General features: G+C 41.5%; 1 protein-coding gene across 5 annotated transcripts; it reads left to right on the top strand.

Moving 5' to 3' along the window:
* The first annotated feature begins 1661 nt into the window (after nt 1-1661).
* On the top strand, nt 1662-16622 carry LOC142796322 (uncharacterized). 5 transcript variants are annotated; one of them, XM_075886658.1, is made up of 5 exons: nt 1662-2078; nt 2600-2679; nt 7516-7711; nt 11796-11846; nt 15329-16622. In XM_075886658.1, the coding sequence occupies exons 3-5, from the start codon at nt 7661-7663 to the stop codon at nt 15437-15439; spliced, it is 213 nt and encodes a 70-aa protein (XP_075742773.1). In that variant the 5' UTR covers nt 1662-2078; nt 2600-2679; nt 7516-7660; the 3' UTR covers nt 15440-16622. The 5 variants fall into 5 exon arrangements, with proteins under 5 accessions (XP_075742773.1, XP_075742772.1, XP_075742770.1 ...); XM_075886657.1 differs by lacking the exon at nt 11796-11846; XM_075886655.1 differs by lacking the exon at nt 2600-2679 and having other exon boundaries at nt 1663-2078.
* The last annotated feature ends 632 nt before the right edge of the window (nt 16623-17254 follow it).

Raw genomic sequence — 17254 nt, 5'->3', positions numbered from 1 at the left:
CACTTGCACCCACCCAAGCTATGGCAGTGCTTTCGCCCTACACCAGCCATTTTCACCCCTCAAGAGAGAATCCTGCCGATGACCATGCACTAGTGGCACCGATAATACAGTTGTGTGAGAGAGCTGATCTCAAGGCGTGTGCTCCTCGGTCATGCGGCTTCGCTGTCTGCGTTGGAGGGGTAACCGATAGATCGAAGACGAGAGAGTAAGCGCGGAGTCTGTAGATATCAAGAGCGGCTGCAGCCTCGTTTGCTTCCTCAGTCACACAGGCTGTCTCCCCACTCCTCGCTTTCGTTCCTTATGAATGAAGTTTGTGCGCATGCAGTGTGGCAGGCTTCGATTGTCCTAAAGTGGCTGTAGGCGTTCCGCTTAGTTCGCGGCTCCTTGAATGCACATAGTGGTGTGCGTGAAGCTTGAGCACTGGCAGTTTTAGTGGCAACATGTAGCGAATTAATGTTATGTTTCTACAACTGCGGAGTGCATGTGGCTGCAGTTAGCATTGCTTCAACAAGAAGCTGCGCGTTGAATGTGCGTTAAGTAATATCGTAATCTTCGTAGAATTTTTGGTTAGTAAAAAAGGAGTGTGACTGAAAAAAGTTCACTAGAAATTGTCGTGGCTAATACGAGAGGAATCACTTTTTTGCCACGGGGTAGAGCATGTGCTATGACAGGAATCAGTGACTTGCAGCTCTAGAAACATAAAAAATGTGCTAGCCATGTAAAATTCTAGAAGTTTGGTTAGCATAAAAGTTGCTGAGGGATGGGCAGGCCAGTCTCGTGCGTTAAGCTGTCTCACGTTTTAATTGTTCTTCCTACTAGCAGCACTTTAAAGAAGCTCCACCTTATTCAAAACAGAGCTTTACGCATAATTTACAACTTAGCCAAAGATAATTCTCCACAGCTCAGCTGTTTTTACACTATTACGCTGAATTCTGGCATATGCATATACAAGATAAAGAATATATTAATGCTTACAGATACAGTAAGGTCAGCTGAATACTCATCTATGTAACACTTACGGTTCGTGAAAAAATTCTAAACAACACCACACACTAATTACAGGGCCCAGACGAGAATATCTCTACCATTACTCTGTGCATTGAACAAAAAATAGTCAACATCTCGCAGATCTGCGCTTTATGCTTTCGTCGTTAATCTAGATTAACATGAACGAATTTTATTTTTTATATGTTTTTTTTCTGTTGGTCTCCTCGAAGTTGGGTGTACTGGTCGCGTTCTTTTGGCGATTATGTATGCTTATGTACGCCAGTTAACGTATGCCGTCACGGCATGCTGCTGAACAATAATCAGCTGGGAACCTTAGTGAAGTTCAAAAAAGCTTTTTTTTTTCCACATGCTCTCCGCTGTAGGTAGGTCCAGTTTGTTACTGCGTCGATGAGAATCAACGGGTCATCGCAGAATGCTTAACTGCCATTTGCATTTTTGCGCGACCGGATGTTTACGAGCTATAAGTCAACACCACCTGAGAGCCGCACTACCGAAGCCAAAATACAAATTTTTCGAGCGTGAAAAAAAAAAAATCTATTGAGACCAATCAAACTTACTACATGCTTTTTTATGCGTGCAAAAAAACGTGAGTTTATGAATTTGAAATTGTGTCAATGAGTTTTCTCTTTCTCGCCAGCTTCGAGTTTTTTTTTTTTTTTTCATTGTAACTGCGGGAGAGTCGGTTAACGACAAGCGGCCAAGACAAGCCCATTTCGGAGTCATTCGTCGTCAATATGGCGCTTGCAGGTTGTGCGAAGGGGTTTGTTGCTTGTCTTGTGCTACCGGATTTAAACGTTTCCTGTGTGCAGCCTCTATGCCTCTTCGAACTGTGCGGCAGGTGTGAAACAGATGTGGTTCAGTAAAACCGTGAGAAGTCATTTGAAATGCGGGGTGCACCAAAAGTCACGTTCGTCATTTGCGGAGACGGTTACCGCGCCGTTGTGGACAACCTCGAGAAGTGCTTCATATCGCTGAGCGTTGCCGATATGGCAAAAAAGGCCATTATCGGCAAAGTGAGCCGGGTAAGGACATCAAGAGCTGCTATTACAGGGATGTCCACCTTCTTTGAGGTGAGTGTCATTTTATTTTCCATGACGTTTTCGCTGGCGTGCGTTTAGGCGAACAAAGGAGGGCACAACGAAAACATGTTTGAGTGCGTGTGTGTTTTATTTTTTTATGTGGCACATTTTATCCGTGTGTTGTGTATGTTGGCATGCTGCACCTGATACCGCGCGCTCGTGTCCCATGGGATCTTTCGATCGCAATCATGACCGATCTGGATCAAAATGTATTATGTGCGGCTGCACAGTGACCTAAGTTGTAGCTGGCACTGTTGATCGCGATCAAAAACCGCATTCGGGTCGGCCCTGATGGGGCTGGAAATGTCCGGTGTGACACTGGTAGAGTTATTAATATATGAACAAGTCGACGTCGCTATTCCTGATGGCAAACCTGCACTACATTGCATTTATTTATTGTTCGCATGTAATAGTCACACATTCTACGTTTTCATTTGTGTGGTTATTTATAGTAGCCTGCTCTCCAACTTTATGTGTTCTCTGATTAAACTATTTTTACTGACCTCGTGCAGATGGAGAAAAAAAACGACTCGCCGTGCAACACAATCTTTTCTACCAGAGTGACTGCGAAAAGAACGTCAGAACTTGGAAGGTAAATGTGGTTTAATAGTAAAACTTATTTTAACAACATATACAAAATGCTAACTTCCAATGTCCTGGTTGCTTTCACAAGCCGCACGTCTATACAATAGTCGCTCATTCATGTACATTTGTGCTAATTGGCTAGGCAAGGGTCACTCATTCTATGTTGCAATTTTTTTTTTTCAAGTTCTGTTCGGTCGTGAAGTAGTAACCAGAGCGAAAATGAAGACTGCTTAATTTGAATTGTTTAGGTACATATACCAGCTACATCTGTACATATTTGCCATTTTGATTCAGACATTTGACAGTGTGTAGCACCAACTCATTAATTTATTTATTCACAATACCTCAGCCTAGCATAGCCCAAGCTGCAGTGGAATTACAAGAAAGGAGAATGGTACAGAAATAATTAGTAACAATACTGGCACCACACGTAAATACGTCAGTTTTGCCGGGATGATTCTTACAAAGAAAAAGAACAGCACTAATAGTTAGCAACCACACTTTTGACTTAGTAATGTAAGAGTCTCAGTGATTTAGTATTCAGCACAACAAATGTTGATCAAGGGCTTCATCAGAACTGTCTGCCTTGCAACTTCCTTTACTCTCCGCCTAGAAGTTCAGTAAGCGAGTCTGCATCAAGCAGCAGAGCGAAGAACAGGACCGGGTGAAAGCACAGGCCTCCTAGCCAGCATTTTATGTTAGCAAAAATATGGCAATCAGAGATAGCTAAGTTGAGTCTGTATGGTGTTGGGCGACTGAACTTCCCGCTGCTTCCTCTGTGGCCCCTTGTTGTCATGAAAAAAAAAAAAGACAGTGTCTTATGTCTCTCTTTGCTTATTCTTAATTGCGCTCTGTAGACAGTTGAGAGTTAGACCTACAATACTGCAGTGAGGGTCATGCCATGTCCCATGAATAAGTGAGGCATAAACTTGCAAAGGCTCATGGGATTCATGCCATCTGCACCAGCTACCATTTCAATGGCTCTCTGCGTGCTGCATCACTCCTTGAGTATTGGCGTTTATCCGTGTCACTCGCTTTCTTCATGGTATCCCGACGCATATGCTGCAAATTTCTAGCACACAATAGCATGGCCGCACCTACGACTGACCACAAAAGAGAAGCATGTGCTGTGATTGCCAAATAATATTTTCATTTGAAGTGGCAAACAACCGACTGTATGTGCTATCACAATTATGTGTTTTCTTTTAAGTGGCGTGGCCTTGGTTGTCACGTCTTTCAACTAATTTTACACTTGCATAATAATGCACATTACCGACTAATGTGCTTATTTTTGCGTGTTTGCCTCAGTGAGGGCGCTCAGCTGTTTTTGCATTTGCAATTGAAACACTCTGTCGCTGTCTCAGATTGTTGTATATATAGTATCTTGTATCAATGTTCATCATGTGCAATGAGTATCATATGTTACTAAAACTACGTGTTCAGCGGTGACGGCCTGGTAAAATGTTCATGAATGACATCGACTTTTATTTAGTAAAGTCGAGCTTCTTAGGCGTTTCGGCATTGCATCGTTTTTGTGAACAAGCTGGTATAGGCGATGCTCACCTCACAGTCAGGCACCGTGTTTGTTAAGCCTTGTTACCTGTCCTGCTCGCATGTGTACCAGATCAGGTATGAATAAATTTACTACGTAATGAATGCTTGGAGGAACAGTTGAAATCACTAGCAACACATTGTATACCTGTTCTATATATAGAATAGTGGAGCGCCCTTTCTTGTCTACATAGCATTACTGACACATCATTTTTTCCAACTGGTACGAAGTCGTCACCTTCTTAACCACTACTAATTGTGTATACATCACTGCAATTGGTGCCGTGCATTCCACGGTGTCACCCCTGGCATGATATCGTGCGGCTGTTGGCTGCTGTGTCTTGCTGTTTTCTGTATCAAGCTCAGAGCTGGCTGCACGTTGCATAGCGGCCGTGCATTTTAAAACAAATGCCGTATGCTTGTCGTAGCTGTGTAGATAGTGATTGTGGTTGTGCTGATGAAAACTACACATCCAAACGACTTTTGTACTTCAGTCTTGGCGCCTTAGATTCTCTTTCGACGTGCCAATATTTTGATGGCACGTAGTCAACCTGCCATGGATCTTTGCTTGGAGCGCCTGTACATAAATACCGAATGTGTCAAACGAAACCATCCATGCAGGATTGTCGATAAATATTACTCACCTTACGCTAGACATATACCACTCGTCATGTCTCTCCACAAAATTTCCTTCAACTTTCTATCTTTGTTCCAAGGGAATCTGAACATTTTTTCCCGTTTGGCGCTATTTTCGACAGCTGCACAGCTGACTATGATTGTGCAAATGACTAAATTTCAACACAATTGAAAGAAAAGCCCTGTCTACGTCTCCAAAAGCGTGGCCAGCGAAACAGCGTGTCACGAATATCTTTAACTAGGAGCCGATGCAGATGGCAAATCTCATGAGTCTTTGTGGGTTTAAGCCTCACCTATTTTATCAAGGAAACACCACCATTTATCTCCCCAAACACAGCAGCCATGCACTTCTTCTTGGAGAAGGTTCACTTGAATTTCTTTGCGCTTATCGGAATGCTTCTGTTTGTATTGCACCTTTAGTTCTGGAGTACATCATGGTAGTGCCAGAGAAATGTCAAAATGGCACCCGTTTATCATTTTGTTTTCATGACCAGTCAGCATTTTAGGAACTGACTGCACGCAGTTTGCAGCACTAGAGTCTCTCACTCTGTGTCCAACCATGGTATACCAGCTGTGCTGTATTGAGCTGACTGCAATATTTTGGGAAATGAATTACTCAGCCCAAAAATTCTGACCCCATGATTTTATCGAATTATCTGATCCGTTCAGTCAACAAAATCATAGTTTTACACTTGCTTCATTCCCAGTCAGTTTGCATTGTAAATATTGTACATCATGCTTCTAATTTTCTACACTATTGCAGTGCCTTGCTGTCATGTATTGAAAGTGGTGCTGTACACGTTGCTCAATATTCGATGAATTTCAGCTGCACTGCACTGCTCAGCACCCTGAAATTGAATTCTAGCACACATTTCACACTTATCCGAGGCATGCTTACATGGGTTTTGCGTCAAGAACTGAAAGCTGTGACCTCATAAGATAGACAGGCACACTAAAGAAATCGTACAACACATATGCGTTGCATCATGAAATTTTAATTGCTTTTTATTCGGAGGCCAGTTTGACTTTGAAAAATATAGGCATTGTATTTTATGAGCTGAAATGTATCTCCGGAGTGTCAACATGCCAAAGCAAGCTTCTCAAGTTATACTCATGCTGACTATATGTTTGTTACGTTCATGAAGCAGTTAATTTTGTAATGATTTGCATAAATTCATGTTGGTAAATCACTGTATAAACATCAGTCTGCAAATATGATGTGCAATTATTGAATAGTTATAAATTAAGGAGCACATGCAGTTGTTGCGGTCAGCAACACAGCAGACAGTATGATATTCAAGTGAATATTCATGGCTACCTATGAAGTAATATGACTTAGTAAGGTAGTTACTGCAACTCTAGTCTTGAGGTACATGTAACTGGAAAGTACAGACTTTGTAGTATGTTGTGTTTATCGAAAAATTCTCGGCAAGTGCTCCTGGAGAGTGAATGATAATTCGACAAGGTTTGAAGACTAGGCTCTTGCTCAGTCATCGGTCAATATTTAACGTGGAAGTGGAAGAATCACTGAGAATAAAAAATGCACATCTGTGCGTCTACTTAAGCACTTTCTTGAATGCCCATGCATACACGGCTTTATTTCGCATTCACTCGGCAAATGAAAACAGTGAAGATGGTGGTAGAGGAGAAGAGGCTACTTATTTAGCACCTCTATTTAGCAAGAAAGTAGGGAGGTGCTTGCTCTGTCAGGAGTGCTTACTCTGGATTTTATGGCATTTAGAGCGTCTCTACTGAGTGGTAATATTTTGGGTTTTATATACACTCCCAAGGCCCCCCACCCCACCCCTCCAAAAAAAAAAAAAGTCGCAGAAGGCAGCGATTCAAGAAAGAAAAAGAGCCCTGTAGGATGGCTCTGGCAATTAGAAGCTTGTTTGATTGAGCCTCCTCCAGAAAGAGAAAATTTTTACAATTGAACGAGTGGATTGAGCAACAAATAGAGGCTTTGGAGGAAAGGAATGGCAGACTTCAGAACCCCTCTCAGCCATAGGTCGGCAAACTCCCTCACAAGCCGAGTCACTCAAACTCGGATTGGGCCATAAATGAGAATCTGAATGAGCTATATGTGCAAATACATTTTGCGATTGAGTGAGCTTCACTCTTTTTTTTTGGTCGGCCTGTGCTTTCGACACACCTTCGACAATTTAAAGATAGAATTTTCGGTGAGCCTGTAGTTCGCGCTCTCTTCTTTTTCATTCATCTATAGTTAACACTGGCCCATCTTCCCTATGTAGGTATGGCCGAAGCTAAAAGGAACATGTTACTTTACGCCTGTATGGTAATCAACAAAATGTTTGGTGTGTTTACGAAACAAATGTGAGTCCAGCTTCTTGTCCCCTCTCGATGTTTTTCAGCATGACATTATATCTCGCCTAGTACCTAGTCTATTGGTGGCCATAATGCATTTATGTTGTATCTGTTTATCACTCTATTTAGCCCCTGAGCTATGTTGTGAATGTAGGTACTACCCACGACACACCCTTTACATGCTACGCTTCTCGCTTATTATGTTCACAGAAGTCCAACATAAATCTCTACCAATAAGCTCAGCTGTCCATTACTCTAAGTTGCAAATTTCTATAATGTAGTGAACATTCTTTTTCATGATTTCTAATGCCTATTATCTGTCACCCCTTAGGTTTCAATGATATCCTCCAGGTCAGGCACCTTCGGCAGAAACACTGCAGCTGCTGCTACCACCACCACGACCTATATTTCACTTCAGCCATTGCTGCATCACAACCAGTATTACAACTTCTGAGCCGCTACCACAGTCCTTCCCAATGATGCCTCACCTTGACAGGGCTTCACATGCTTCAAGAAGAAGCTGTCAGGCAAGTGTGTACTGTTAAGAAATTTAGCTTTCAATAGCACTGATGTTTTCAATGGGCAGAATAAGTGACAAGTCTGCCAACTTCATGCTTCTTGAACAGGGTTGAAACTACGTGTGTCTGTCAGTGTAGGGAACCAAGTTTATGTGAATTTCGAAGTAGCTTACTTTTATTTTATTTTACAATATTGCAGGCCCCTTCTCGGGCCAATGCAGGAATGGCTTGAACTTGAATACACAAAAATGTGAGGACAATAAATCGAACTTATGTACAAAGCAAGTAAGAGCAAGAAATATGCACATTGTATAGTATACAGGTGTTCAGATAAGTTCTGAATTCTGTTCATAAATTTGACAGAAGAGCAGTTCAAAATATCAGTGGGCAGCATATTTCCTTGCTACAGAACTAAATAATATTTGTAAGGGTTATGTTATTAATTTTGTGTATGAAGGGAGCAGGGTAAGCAAACGTTAGAAGAAAGTACTTTTTCATTGTTTACTAGACATGAAAGCAGATTCTTTTTCTACAATTTTCGTGTACCGTGCAATCCTGAGCGAGTGCTCCCACTATGGTGAATGTGACGAGAATTGGAGGGGGGGGGGGGGGGGTTCTTGCTCTGTCTTGCATCAAAAAATCAAGATTATGGTGAAAAAGTCGCATGTGCTTCCAACGAAACTGATACACTTTAATAAATATGCATGAATTCACTATGATTCTGCAACCTCGTTGCGCTTCTAAATAAAGAAAGTGAAGGAAACTACAGAAATGGCAAAAAGGCGGGGGGGGGGGGGGGGAGTGCTTGCTCAGTTGTTCGTACATGTTTTAAATATCTTGAAAGAGAGAGGATGGAACTTGCTTATGTTGGGGCGCTTGCTTGATATATTACAGTATTGTCCTCATCCTGCGTATCTTTTTTTAATCAACTGAAAAAAGCGACCTGAAAGCAAATGGCCCTTTTATATATGGTATATTTGTAGCTTATTTTCTTTCTAAGTTGACGAAAAGCATGCAGTTAGCATTTTTTAGCAAAAAGAAAAGGCTGTCCAACTAGTGTTGTTTAAGCATTTACCGAAGTCAGACACAGTGAAATAGATAAGGTGGCACAGTAAAAAAAATAAGTCAGCACAGAAAAAAAAATGTGCAATTTTATTGCATATGTAGAACTCCATCTTCTCGAAATGGCATTTTTTGTTATGTCAGTATGATAATTTTAAAATGGCAAAAGATGTCATGCTGATTGTTTGTGCACGTACTCAAGCAACACATGGTGGTGTACTGAACTGAACTTGATCCTTTAGAATAACTTTCATTTGATCTTAAAGAAAGTGTGCAAAATGTCCAAAATCATGTACAGGAGCAAAAAAATGCAATTTTTTAAATAAAGTAAACCATACTTTGGTTCGGTCAATAGAACGCAAGGCTCTGAACAAATTAGTATAAACTTCTGGTTGCTATCATTACATGCTCAAAAATGATTACAATAGGGTAAAAAATTTGTGGAAGTCTGGGACTTGCCGGTCTTCTCTAATCAACACAGTGCTCTCAAGTAAGGCAGTGTTTACATACACCTGCAGAGCTGTCATATTCAATAATGGCAAAGTAGATACATAGAGCAGAAAAGTTATTGTCGCTACCCCTTAATTGGAGGCAGTGACCAGGTAGACTCCAATGGCTGACTTAACATCCCCCAAAATGCACTGCTAAAGCTTGAACAGTTTAACATCAGGCCCTTTTAGCAGGGGTGCAGCAGCTGTGCCAATCGCGCCAATTTGATACAATTCCTGATTGTTGCACCGAGCTGGGCCAAACCCGTGAAATTGTTAAAATTGCACCATGCTGCGCCAAAATGCCCAGCAAGCCTCAATTTTTTTTCAGGTGTACTAATTGCGGTGAGCAATGCAGGCCATGTCGGCCACCTGCAGCTTTGCACCATCACTAAAAGCGTGCAAACCCGAAGTAAACTGCCTAGAATATACCTAAAATAATCTAGCCACCCACCCTATGCTCGTGAGACGTGATCGACCTGATAAAGTAACAACACTGCATGTCTATCGGTCCGCTGACCACAACAGATACGTATCGGCGGGATGGCAGAACTTTAAAACAAAAATGTGTTGCACCAACCCTTCGCGGAAAATGTAAGTTCTCTTGCCAGAAACGCGGATATGGCTTAATAAGGCTTCGACGTGCTGTAAATGCCGGTGTTGATTACCTTAGCAGTGGCACATAACAAATTTTGGCTGGAAGCTGTGTCCTTGCCACGGTCTTGGCCATAGATATCTAGTACCGTCGCCGGGGCAACGGGGGTGCGCCGTTACTTTATCTGGTCAAACTCGTCTTGCAAGGTAGCCGAAGCGGCACATAGCCCCATGCTGAAAAGGGTGGGTGGGAGGGGGGTGGTGAGCGGTAAGAAAATTTGTTGACTTTCGTTCTAAAGCTGCTTGAGTCACCTTTGCCGCACTAGACCGGTGCCTGCGAAAAAGCGTGTTGAGATTTACAAGGGGCTGTTCGCGATACTGGGACACTTCACATTTTGCTCAGTTACTCATGCGTTTGTACACCATTAAATTCTGAGTACCAGTATAATTACTGACGTATAAATAAGCTACTGTCAATCATTTGAAGCAGTGTGTGACATTTATGCTTCTCTACAGAAATAAACTAAATTGTGCGCCAATTTTTTTTTTCACCACCTCTACTTCTCGTTTTTACGAATCTTCCAAATTTCAAGCTCACAATATCGGCAGATTGATATTGAAATTCTCAGAGTTTGTCAATTGATTTAACAGGTTCAGTAAACGCTAATATAGACTTTATCATTGGTTCCTTAGCGAGGTGGTTCAAAATACTACCTTCATTGAAATAGTAGTAAATAGTATGCTCACACTACATAATTTAGGTTATGTTGAACTGTTTATACATGTTTTTTCTCTAAATGTAAGCCACCTTTTTTTATAGTGCTCCAAATTCGCTATGTCTTGATAAAAATGCATGTTCTTTTTTTCCATAACCAGCTCCGAACTTGGAATTTAGTGCTCCAAAAGTAACATTTTGCTGCTCCAAAAATTGCTCCATATGCTATTTCGGCTGTTGTACCCCTGTCTTAGCACGCCAGCAAATGCTGGTTGGGGTCCAAAGATAAAGTCTTAGCTCAGAGTTTTGTTACAAGCACAAAGCAATGAAGGAAATAGGAGCAAATGGGAATGCTATACAAAGGTTAGCACTTAACTCTTGAGATTCCATTTCACAAAACGAAACACTGGTTAAAGTCAATGTCAGTGCTGCGGAGAGTGAGTGGGTTTTTGTGCTGTCGGTAGTCTCAACGAATAGAAAGTGCTGAGAGCACACCACGTAAACAAGTCGTGTAGTGATATTTATCCAAATAGCACGCACCAGCACTCATAACTGCGCCCTTATGTTCAATGGTAGCAGCTGTTGAAAGTGTCCATATAATTGCCATTGCAATATTTTATTCTAAATGAATGGCTAGTTAAATCACTTGACAACTCAAATGGGTCTAACAATGATGGTGAGACAATCATCAAGTATTACTCATCGCAAGCATGAAACTCAGGCACTCCAGAATATTCAATCCTTCAAGCAATGATTTCATCACCAGCCCGACTAGTCCCTCCATGTAGACTGCAGTATTGACCAGGAGCTCCCCTGCTGCAGTCGGTGAATACTTGTTACTCCTCAGTGTCGAGACTCTCTTTCAAAACACCTCCTCAGTGACTGCACAGCATCATCTATAAAATCTTAATCATAGACCGACTGACTGATGCCCTATTAAGGTGCTATTAGGAGCTGTTTTGTATGCAAAACATCACACTGCATTGTTTCAAATTTTTTCTGGTCAGTGTTTTTCTCGGCAGCGATGTAAGATGATCGATGGTACTACTTAATAATGTAACACTTCTCTGGACAACCGAAGAACTCTTCTATATCATAACACATTACCTTACCAGCTGAACCACTTCTGCATTTACCCTGTCTCTGCGTGCTTATATTGAGCAGCACCCTGCATAGGTTAAAAAGAAATCTGCGAATCATTCACACTCACTCATGAAATATATTTTTTCCTTAGGCCTTACTAGTGGACTCAGACTCGCTGCTCATTGCAAGTCTGACAAGTCTGGTGAGTAGACTTCCGAGTCCGTTAAAATATGATGATCTCTTCCACACATGATTTCAATGCTCCTTAACAGCAATGTGTTGCATAATTGGTGCTCCAGTTGATGATCTTTTCCACACATGGTTTCAATGCTCCTTAACAGCAATGTGTTGCATAATTGGTGCTCCAGTTACAACCTTTCAATCTCAGACCTTTATATAGTGACTGCAACCCAGTAAGGTAATCTGTATTCAAAGAGATGGCACCTCAGATATTTTATGAGAATGTCCCGGGAAGAAATTCACAGGAGGGCATGTCAAAGAACCTCGACTCCCCCCCCCCCCCCCCTACTTGTAGTTCTGGCCTCTCAGCTATAAATATTGAGTCGGTGCACAAATGCTTGTGCATTGAGATATGTGTGAGCTGTGAAAATTGAGAGCTCAAGGCGCAAATCCATGTGGAGGGAGGCCGCTACACTGCCACGAGACACTGCAAGGTGCCAGCTGGAGCACCTATTATGCAATATATTGCTTTTATGGAGCACTGAAACTATAGGTGAAAAAGATAATCATATTTTAATGGACTCGTAAGTTGACTCACCAGACTTCGTCATTAGTCACTAACAACACAAAAACCCTTCACTCTTGGGAGCACTCACATTTGCTTTAACCAGCGTTTTGTTTTGTAGAGTTAAGTGAGATTGAATCCAAAAGAGGTAACTGCTAATATCGATTCTCAATTGCTATAATTCTTGAACAAGGGTGCCAATAGTTGCCATTTGCACCCTGGTTCGAGGAATATTGACATGACTCATCCATGCATAGCAAAATAAAGGCAAAGGCTTGAAATGAATAAGTTTCTTGCATGCTTTTCTCATAGCACTGTAGCGGATTCCACATGACATTGTGTCCTGAGTTCTCATTTTTTCGGGGGGCTTTTGCACCAGCATTTGGTGTGAAGCATGCTGGCTATTGCGCGGTGCCTTCTTTCAGAGGAGGGTGCAGGAGCATGCATGCTTCAGAGAAACAGCTATTGATAGCTCGTGTAGCTGCAAAGGGCTCATTAGGGGCTGTGCTTGGGCGCTTCTTTTTTAATGCTGTTTAAGTGCTCATTTGTGTCAGCTGTGGTTGCATGCTTGTGTGGAATCACCTTATTTTATAGCTGAATTAATTATAAATTTTTTTTGCTTTTCGAGGGGCAGCACCCAGTGATGGAACTGCCGCTTACAGTTCTGGCCCTCATAAACAACAAAGTAGGCAGCTGTGCTTTTTTTTTGAAAATTTTTGTTTTGTTTGCTGTTGATGCATTAATACTAATCTCTACCAGTTCCACGACATTCCTCATGCATGCCATTTACACTCCTGCTGCTTGCACTTATCTTTTTTATATCCATGTACTGTATTTGCTCACATAATAATTGCATTTTCTTCATTTTTGAATAGTTTACTGATTTAAAGGTGTGGTTTGTACAGTGGGTAAAGTTTTGGAACAGGTCGACTAAATTTAAAACTGGAAGCTGGAATTGTGATGACTACGTTGTGCCATAACAAAACCATATCAGGTTGAAGAGTTCCTACCTTCATGTTACAGGCACATGTTCGCATTGCCTTGTAATGAAGAAGCCCTGAAAAGCCTTTCCAAGTAATCATCAAATGTCTTCATTAGAGAAACTTATTCATCCCAAATCGACTGTTGGAAAAAATTTTGCAATCTGCGAAGTACTAGCGGAGCTACAGGAATTCGTCACATGCTTTACGTACTTTCTTTTACCTTTCGTTCGAGTGAGCTCACTCAAAGCCACGCGGGAGGGGATGACTGGGGGACAAGAAGCTATGCCTTTTTATCAACGTGCGTTCTAAACTTGAGCTCTTTTATTTTTATCCCCCCCCCCCTTTTTTTTTCTTCAAACATGGGGCTTCTTTTCAGTGTAATCACGAACAGGTGCAGGGGCATGTGGCAGCCTCCGGTTTCGGTTGTACACATTGCACTTGAAGCGCAGTCAGTTGAATTCGGAGCCTTATTTGTTCAGGAGAAACAGCGTTTTTCAGGTGACTGATAATAAATTATGAATAACAAGCTGCGTGTTGCCCTATTATGTCTGTCTCACATGCTCTCAGGTGCCTCGACTACCCTCGGCAGCATTTTCTGACCATGCCCGAAAAGGGTTGCTGGGCGACTTAAATTGCTTCATGGAGAGTGTTGTGTATACTATACTGAATTTGTGAAAGAAATGCCCATTTTAGTATGCCTAATTCCTGTATATCTGCCATCTGCTACACTTTATAAGAACAATTTGAAAACGATTTAAGTGATGACAGTAGATGACCGGGGCCCTTAAATTGCTGGACATTAAATGTTACCGTCAAGGCATTTGAAAAACAGGAGGAAAAGCTCTCTCTGGTGCAAGTGTGCCCTTAATTGGCTATGCTTTATATGGTTTTGCCTGCTTCAACATCTTCAAAGTGCTTGAAGAACAAGGAGAATAATTCTCTGTGGCACAAGTGTCCGATAAAATGCTCAACTATTTCTGATTTTCCCACTTCTCTTGAACTTTATTGTTATAGTATGTGTGCCAAAGTGAATTCTAATATTGAAGTGTGTGTGCAAATTGAATATTTTTCTGAAATTTCTTGTATACTTCTAGAATTTTTTTCAAATACTTCATGTGAAATTCTAGAAAAAAGTTGGAGAGGCTTCCAATGTTTATTCTTATGAGATAAAAGTCTTCCTTTTGGCAAAATTGATAAGTGTTGGTAAGGTGGCATTTCATAGTTGCCTTATAAAGAATAAGGCACTGCACAATTGAATTTATGTATGCACGAATGTGTTTATATGCACGATTTCATGCAGCCGAAGAGTTGATCAAATTTCAGGTCAAAAACCACTATAAATAAGCCCTTGCCTCTGCCACACCTATCATCTCCTTGTTAGGATCAACCTTTTCTAGAGTCAGTACATTTGTGACCGTAGCAGAGCCAGAAAGGCAGCTTTCACGCAATACGAGTGTGATGAGGTGAAACATATTAAAAATTTGGAGGGTCCCTATCAGTCAGACATTGACTTTGTTTTGTCTCTGGTAAGTTATAATAGTTCAAATAGCAAAATTTGCAGTACAAATTGAATCGAATAGCAAACATTATTCAAAAGATATTCAAAAATATGAATATTTGTGTACCCCTACTTATTGTTTACTTCACATTTTTCACCCCATTTTTCGTTCTCAGTAGAAAAGACATGTGCCCTTCTAAATGCTGTGCTAAGACCACAGATCACAACTCATGCACGTGCCTAGAGCTCCACGCATATTCTTCTGTGAGACCTTCTATTTACCTGTTTGAATTCAAAATTGTGGAACCTCTTGGATCAGTTTTCACTATTGAAACTTTGTTCTTTGAAGTAGTTGTGCTAGTAAGTTTTAAGTTTTAAAGCAATAATTTGAGAGTGAGTGTAACGATGTTAACTCCCACACCAGAAAAAACGATCACAGAGACATTTTTCTCCTGCAGGTTCATTTGAGAGGCAGAAGAAGGAGCAGTGGGCGAGGCTGCGGTCGTGATGCAAGGAGGCCACAAAGCTCCTGTGGAGTGTCCTTCAGCTTCAGAACAAGAGCCTCATAGTAGCCCCGTGTTGGAGTATTTGTGCATCAAGAGGACAAACAGGTGCCCCTGAACGGGGCCCTGACAGTGAGAAATTTGGAGGTTGTGGCTAGTGAATATTGCTTAAAGAGGTACTGACGCAAATTTTTGTCTTGCAATATTAACATTGTTGACAGCCTATTAGTCACAATGTGGCGGATTGCTTGCTGCAGCATGGGACAGATGGACAATTGCTGTCTGTTTATTACAGACTAGTTTTATCTTGGCACAGCTCTGAGAACACGAGCCACGGAATGCAACAAATATATGCCAGCTAGTGTGCTAAATGGTACACATAAACGGGGCTTCCAGGTGTAAGCACTTGCACAGCAGGTCTATCAATAGTGAAAGTGGGCGGTGACAACCGACACAGTAATCAAGCCGCTGGGGCAAACAGCTCCCGCTCGGCGCTTCTGGCTTAAGAGATGGTCCACTATGGCGTATTGTTCTTCTTCCTCCTTACACACAAAACACTGACGCACTTCCGTGCTGCCTGCGTTATGTGCTCACATTCTTTTGCTGCTGCATATGCAGCACAATGTCGTTGTCGTCAAGTTGATCGTTCTCGTTTGGGTGCAAAGATTTTCTTGGGGCATCCTCACGTTCCACATGTTTACATTAGGCATGGACACAGCAGTCACTGAATAGTAGCCTGCTAGCACAAGTGTGGCCAAAAGGCAACAACGACTATGATGTCAATAATGTAGCTGTGCCAACTCTGAGCTCGGCAACAATGGTGGCACCTGGAAGTTGGGACTCAGCTTCAGGTCACTTTCAGTGATTCAATGATGCGAGATGCGGCATATAGCACTGGTTCAGGCACGCAAACTTTAATATTCATATAATTGGCCATCTGAGCTATAATTGTTCATCCAATTTGTAGATATACGCATGTTCAAGGGAATCGATGTCGTAGGCTATATTAGCCACAAAATTTTGTGTCAGTACTCTTTATGGTATTTTGCTTTATGTTTTAACTTACAGTTAAACAAATAACTAAAGTATTTAGTAAGTGCTACATGTGTTTGCCCAGTACTAAGCAAATGGTTTTGCAAAATTTGTGAATCGGCCAGCAGATATGCATGCACCTAGCAGGCTGAGAAAGATAAACACACTTCCTTGCAAAATGTTTGATCATATAAATAAATTCGAGGATGCAAAAGTATTTGTCTTGTTTTTCTCAAATGTCCCGACACTACACTACATACAACACTTCCACCCCTTTAATCAACTGCACTTTCGAAGCACCATTAAATTGCCCATTGTGGCATATTCATATTTTTTACACTTTATAAACTGGCATAGCCTTATTACCATGCTTAGGCAAACATTACTTATGACCCTTACTACTTGCCCAAAGTAACCGGGGTTGTTCTGCGGAAGGACTTGTTTTTGGGCTAGTTTATGCTTGCTTAAAATTATATGGTGTGTGGTTTTGTGTGACTGTTCTCTCTTTTTTGCACTATATTATGATTTTCAGCAGGACCGGAGAATTCCTCGGACCCCTATCACCTATATTACCCACAAACCCCTTAACTCCTGTATGGCCCATATACCCCTGTATGCCCCATAAGCCCTGTATCCCCCATATGGCCCGTAATCCCTGTATCCCCCATATGGCCCATAATCCCCGTATCCAATAACATCGTATGATACGGGTCCTATTTGTACAGGATTTTTCAGTAGGGAAGTGCTGTACTTCCTTTTATTATCTTCACAAAACAATCGTGCGATTATATTTATAAGGCTTGTATCTATACTTATATTTGGATTCTATGATTTTTAAAAACCCTGCTT

Source organism: Rhipicephalus microplus, chromosome 2 (genome assembly GCF_043290135.1).
Source record: "Rhipicephalus microplus isolate Deutch F79 chromosome 2, USDA_Rmic, whole genome shotgun sequence".
Taxonomy (NCBI): domain Eukaryota; kingdom Metazoa; phylum Arthropoda; class Arachnida; order Ixodida; family Ixodidae; genus Rhipicephalus; species Rhipicephalus microplus.
The sequence above is the reverse complement of the archived record's forward strand: the minus strand, read 5'-3'. Positions and strand labels throughout refer to the sequence as shown.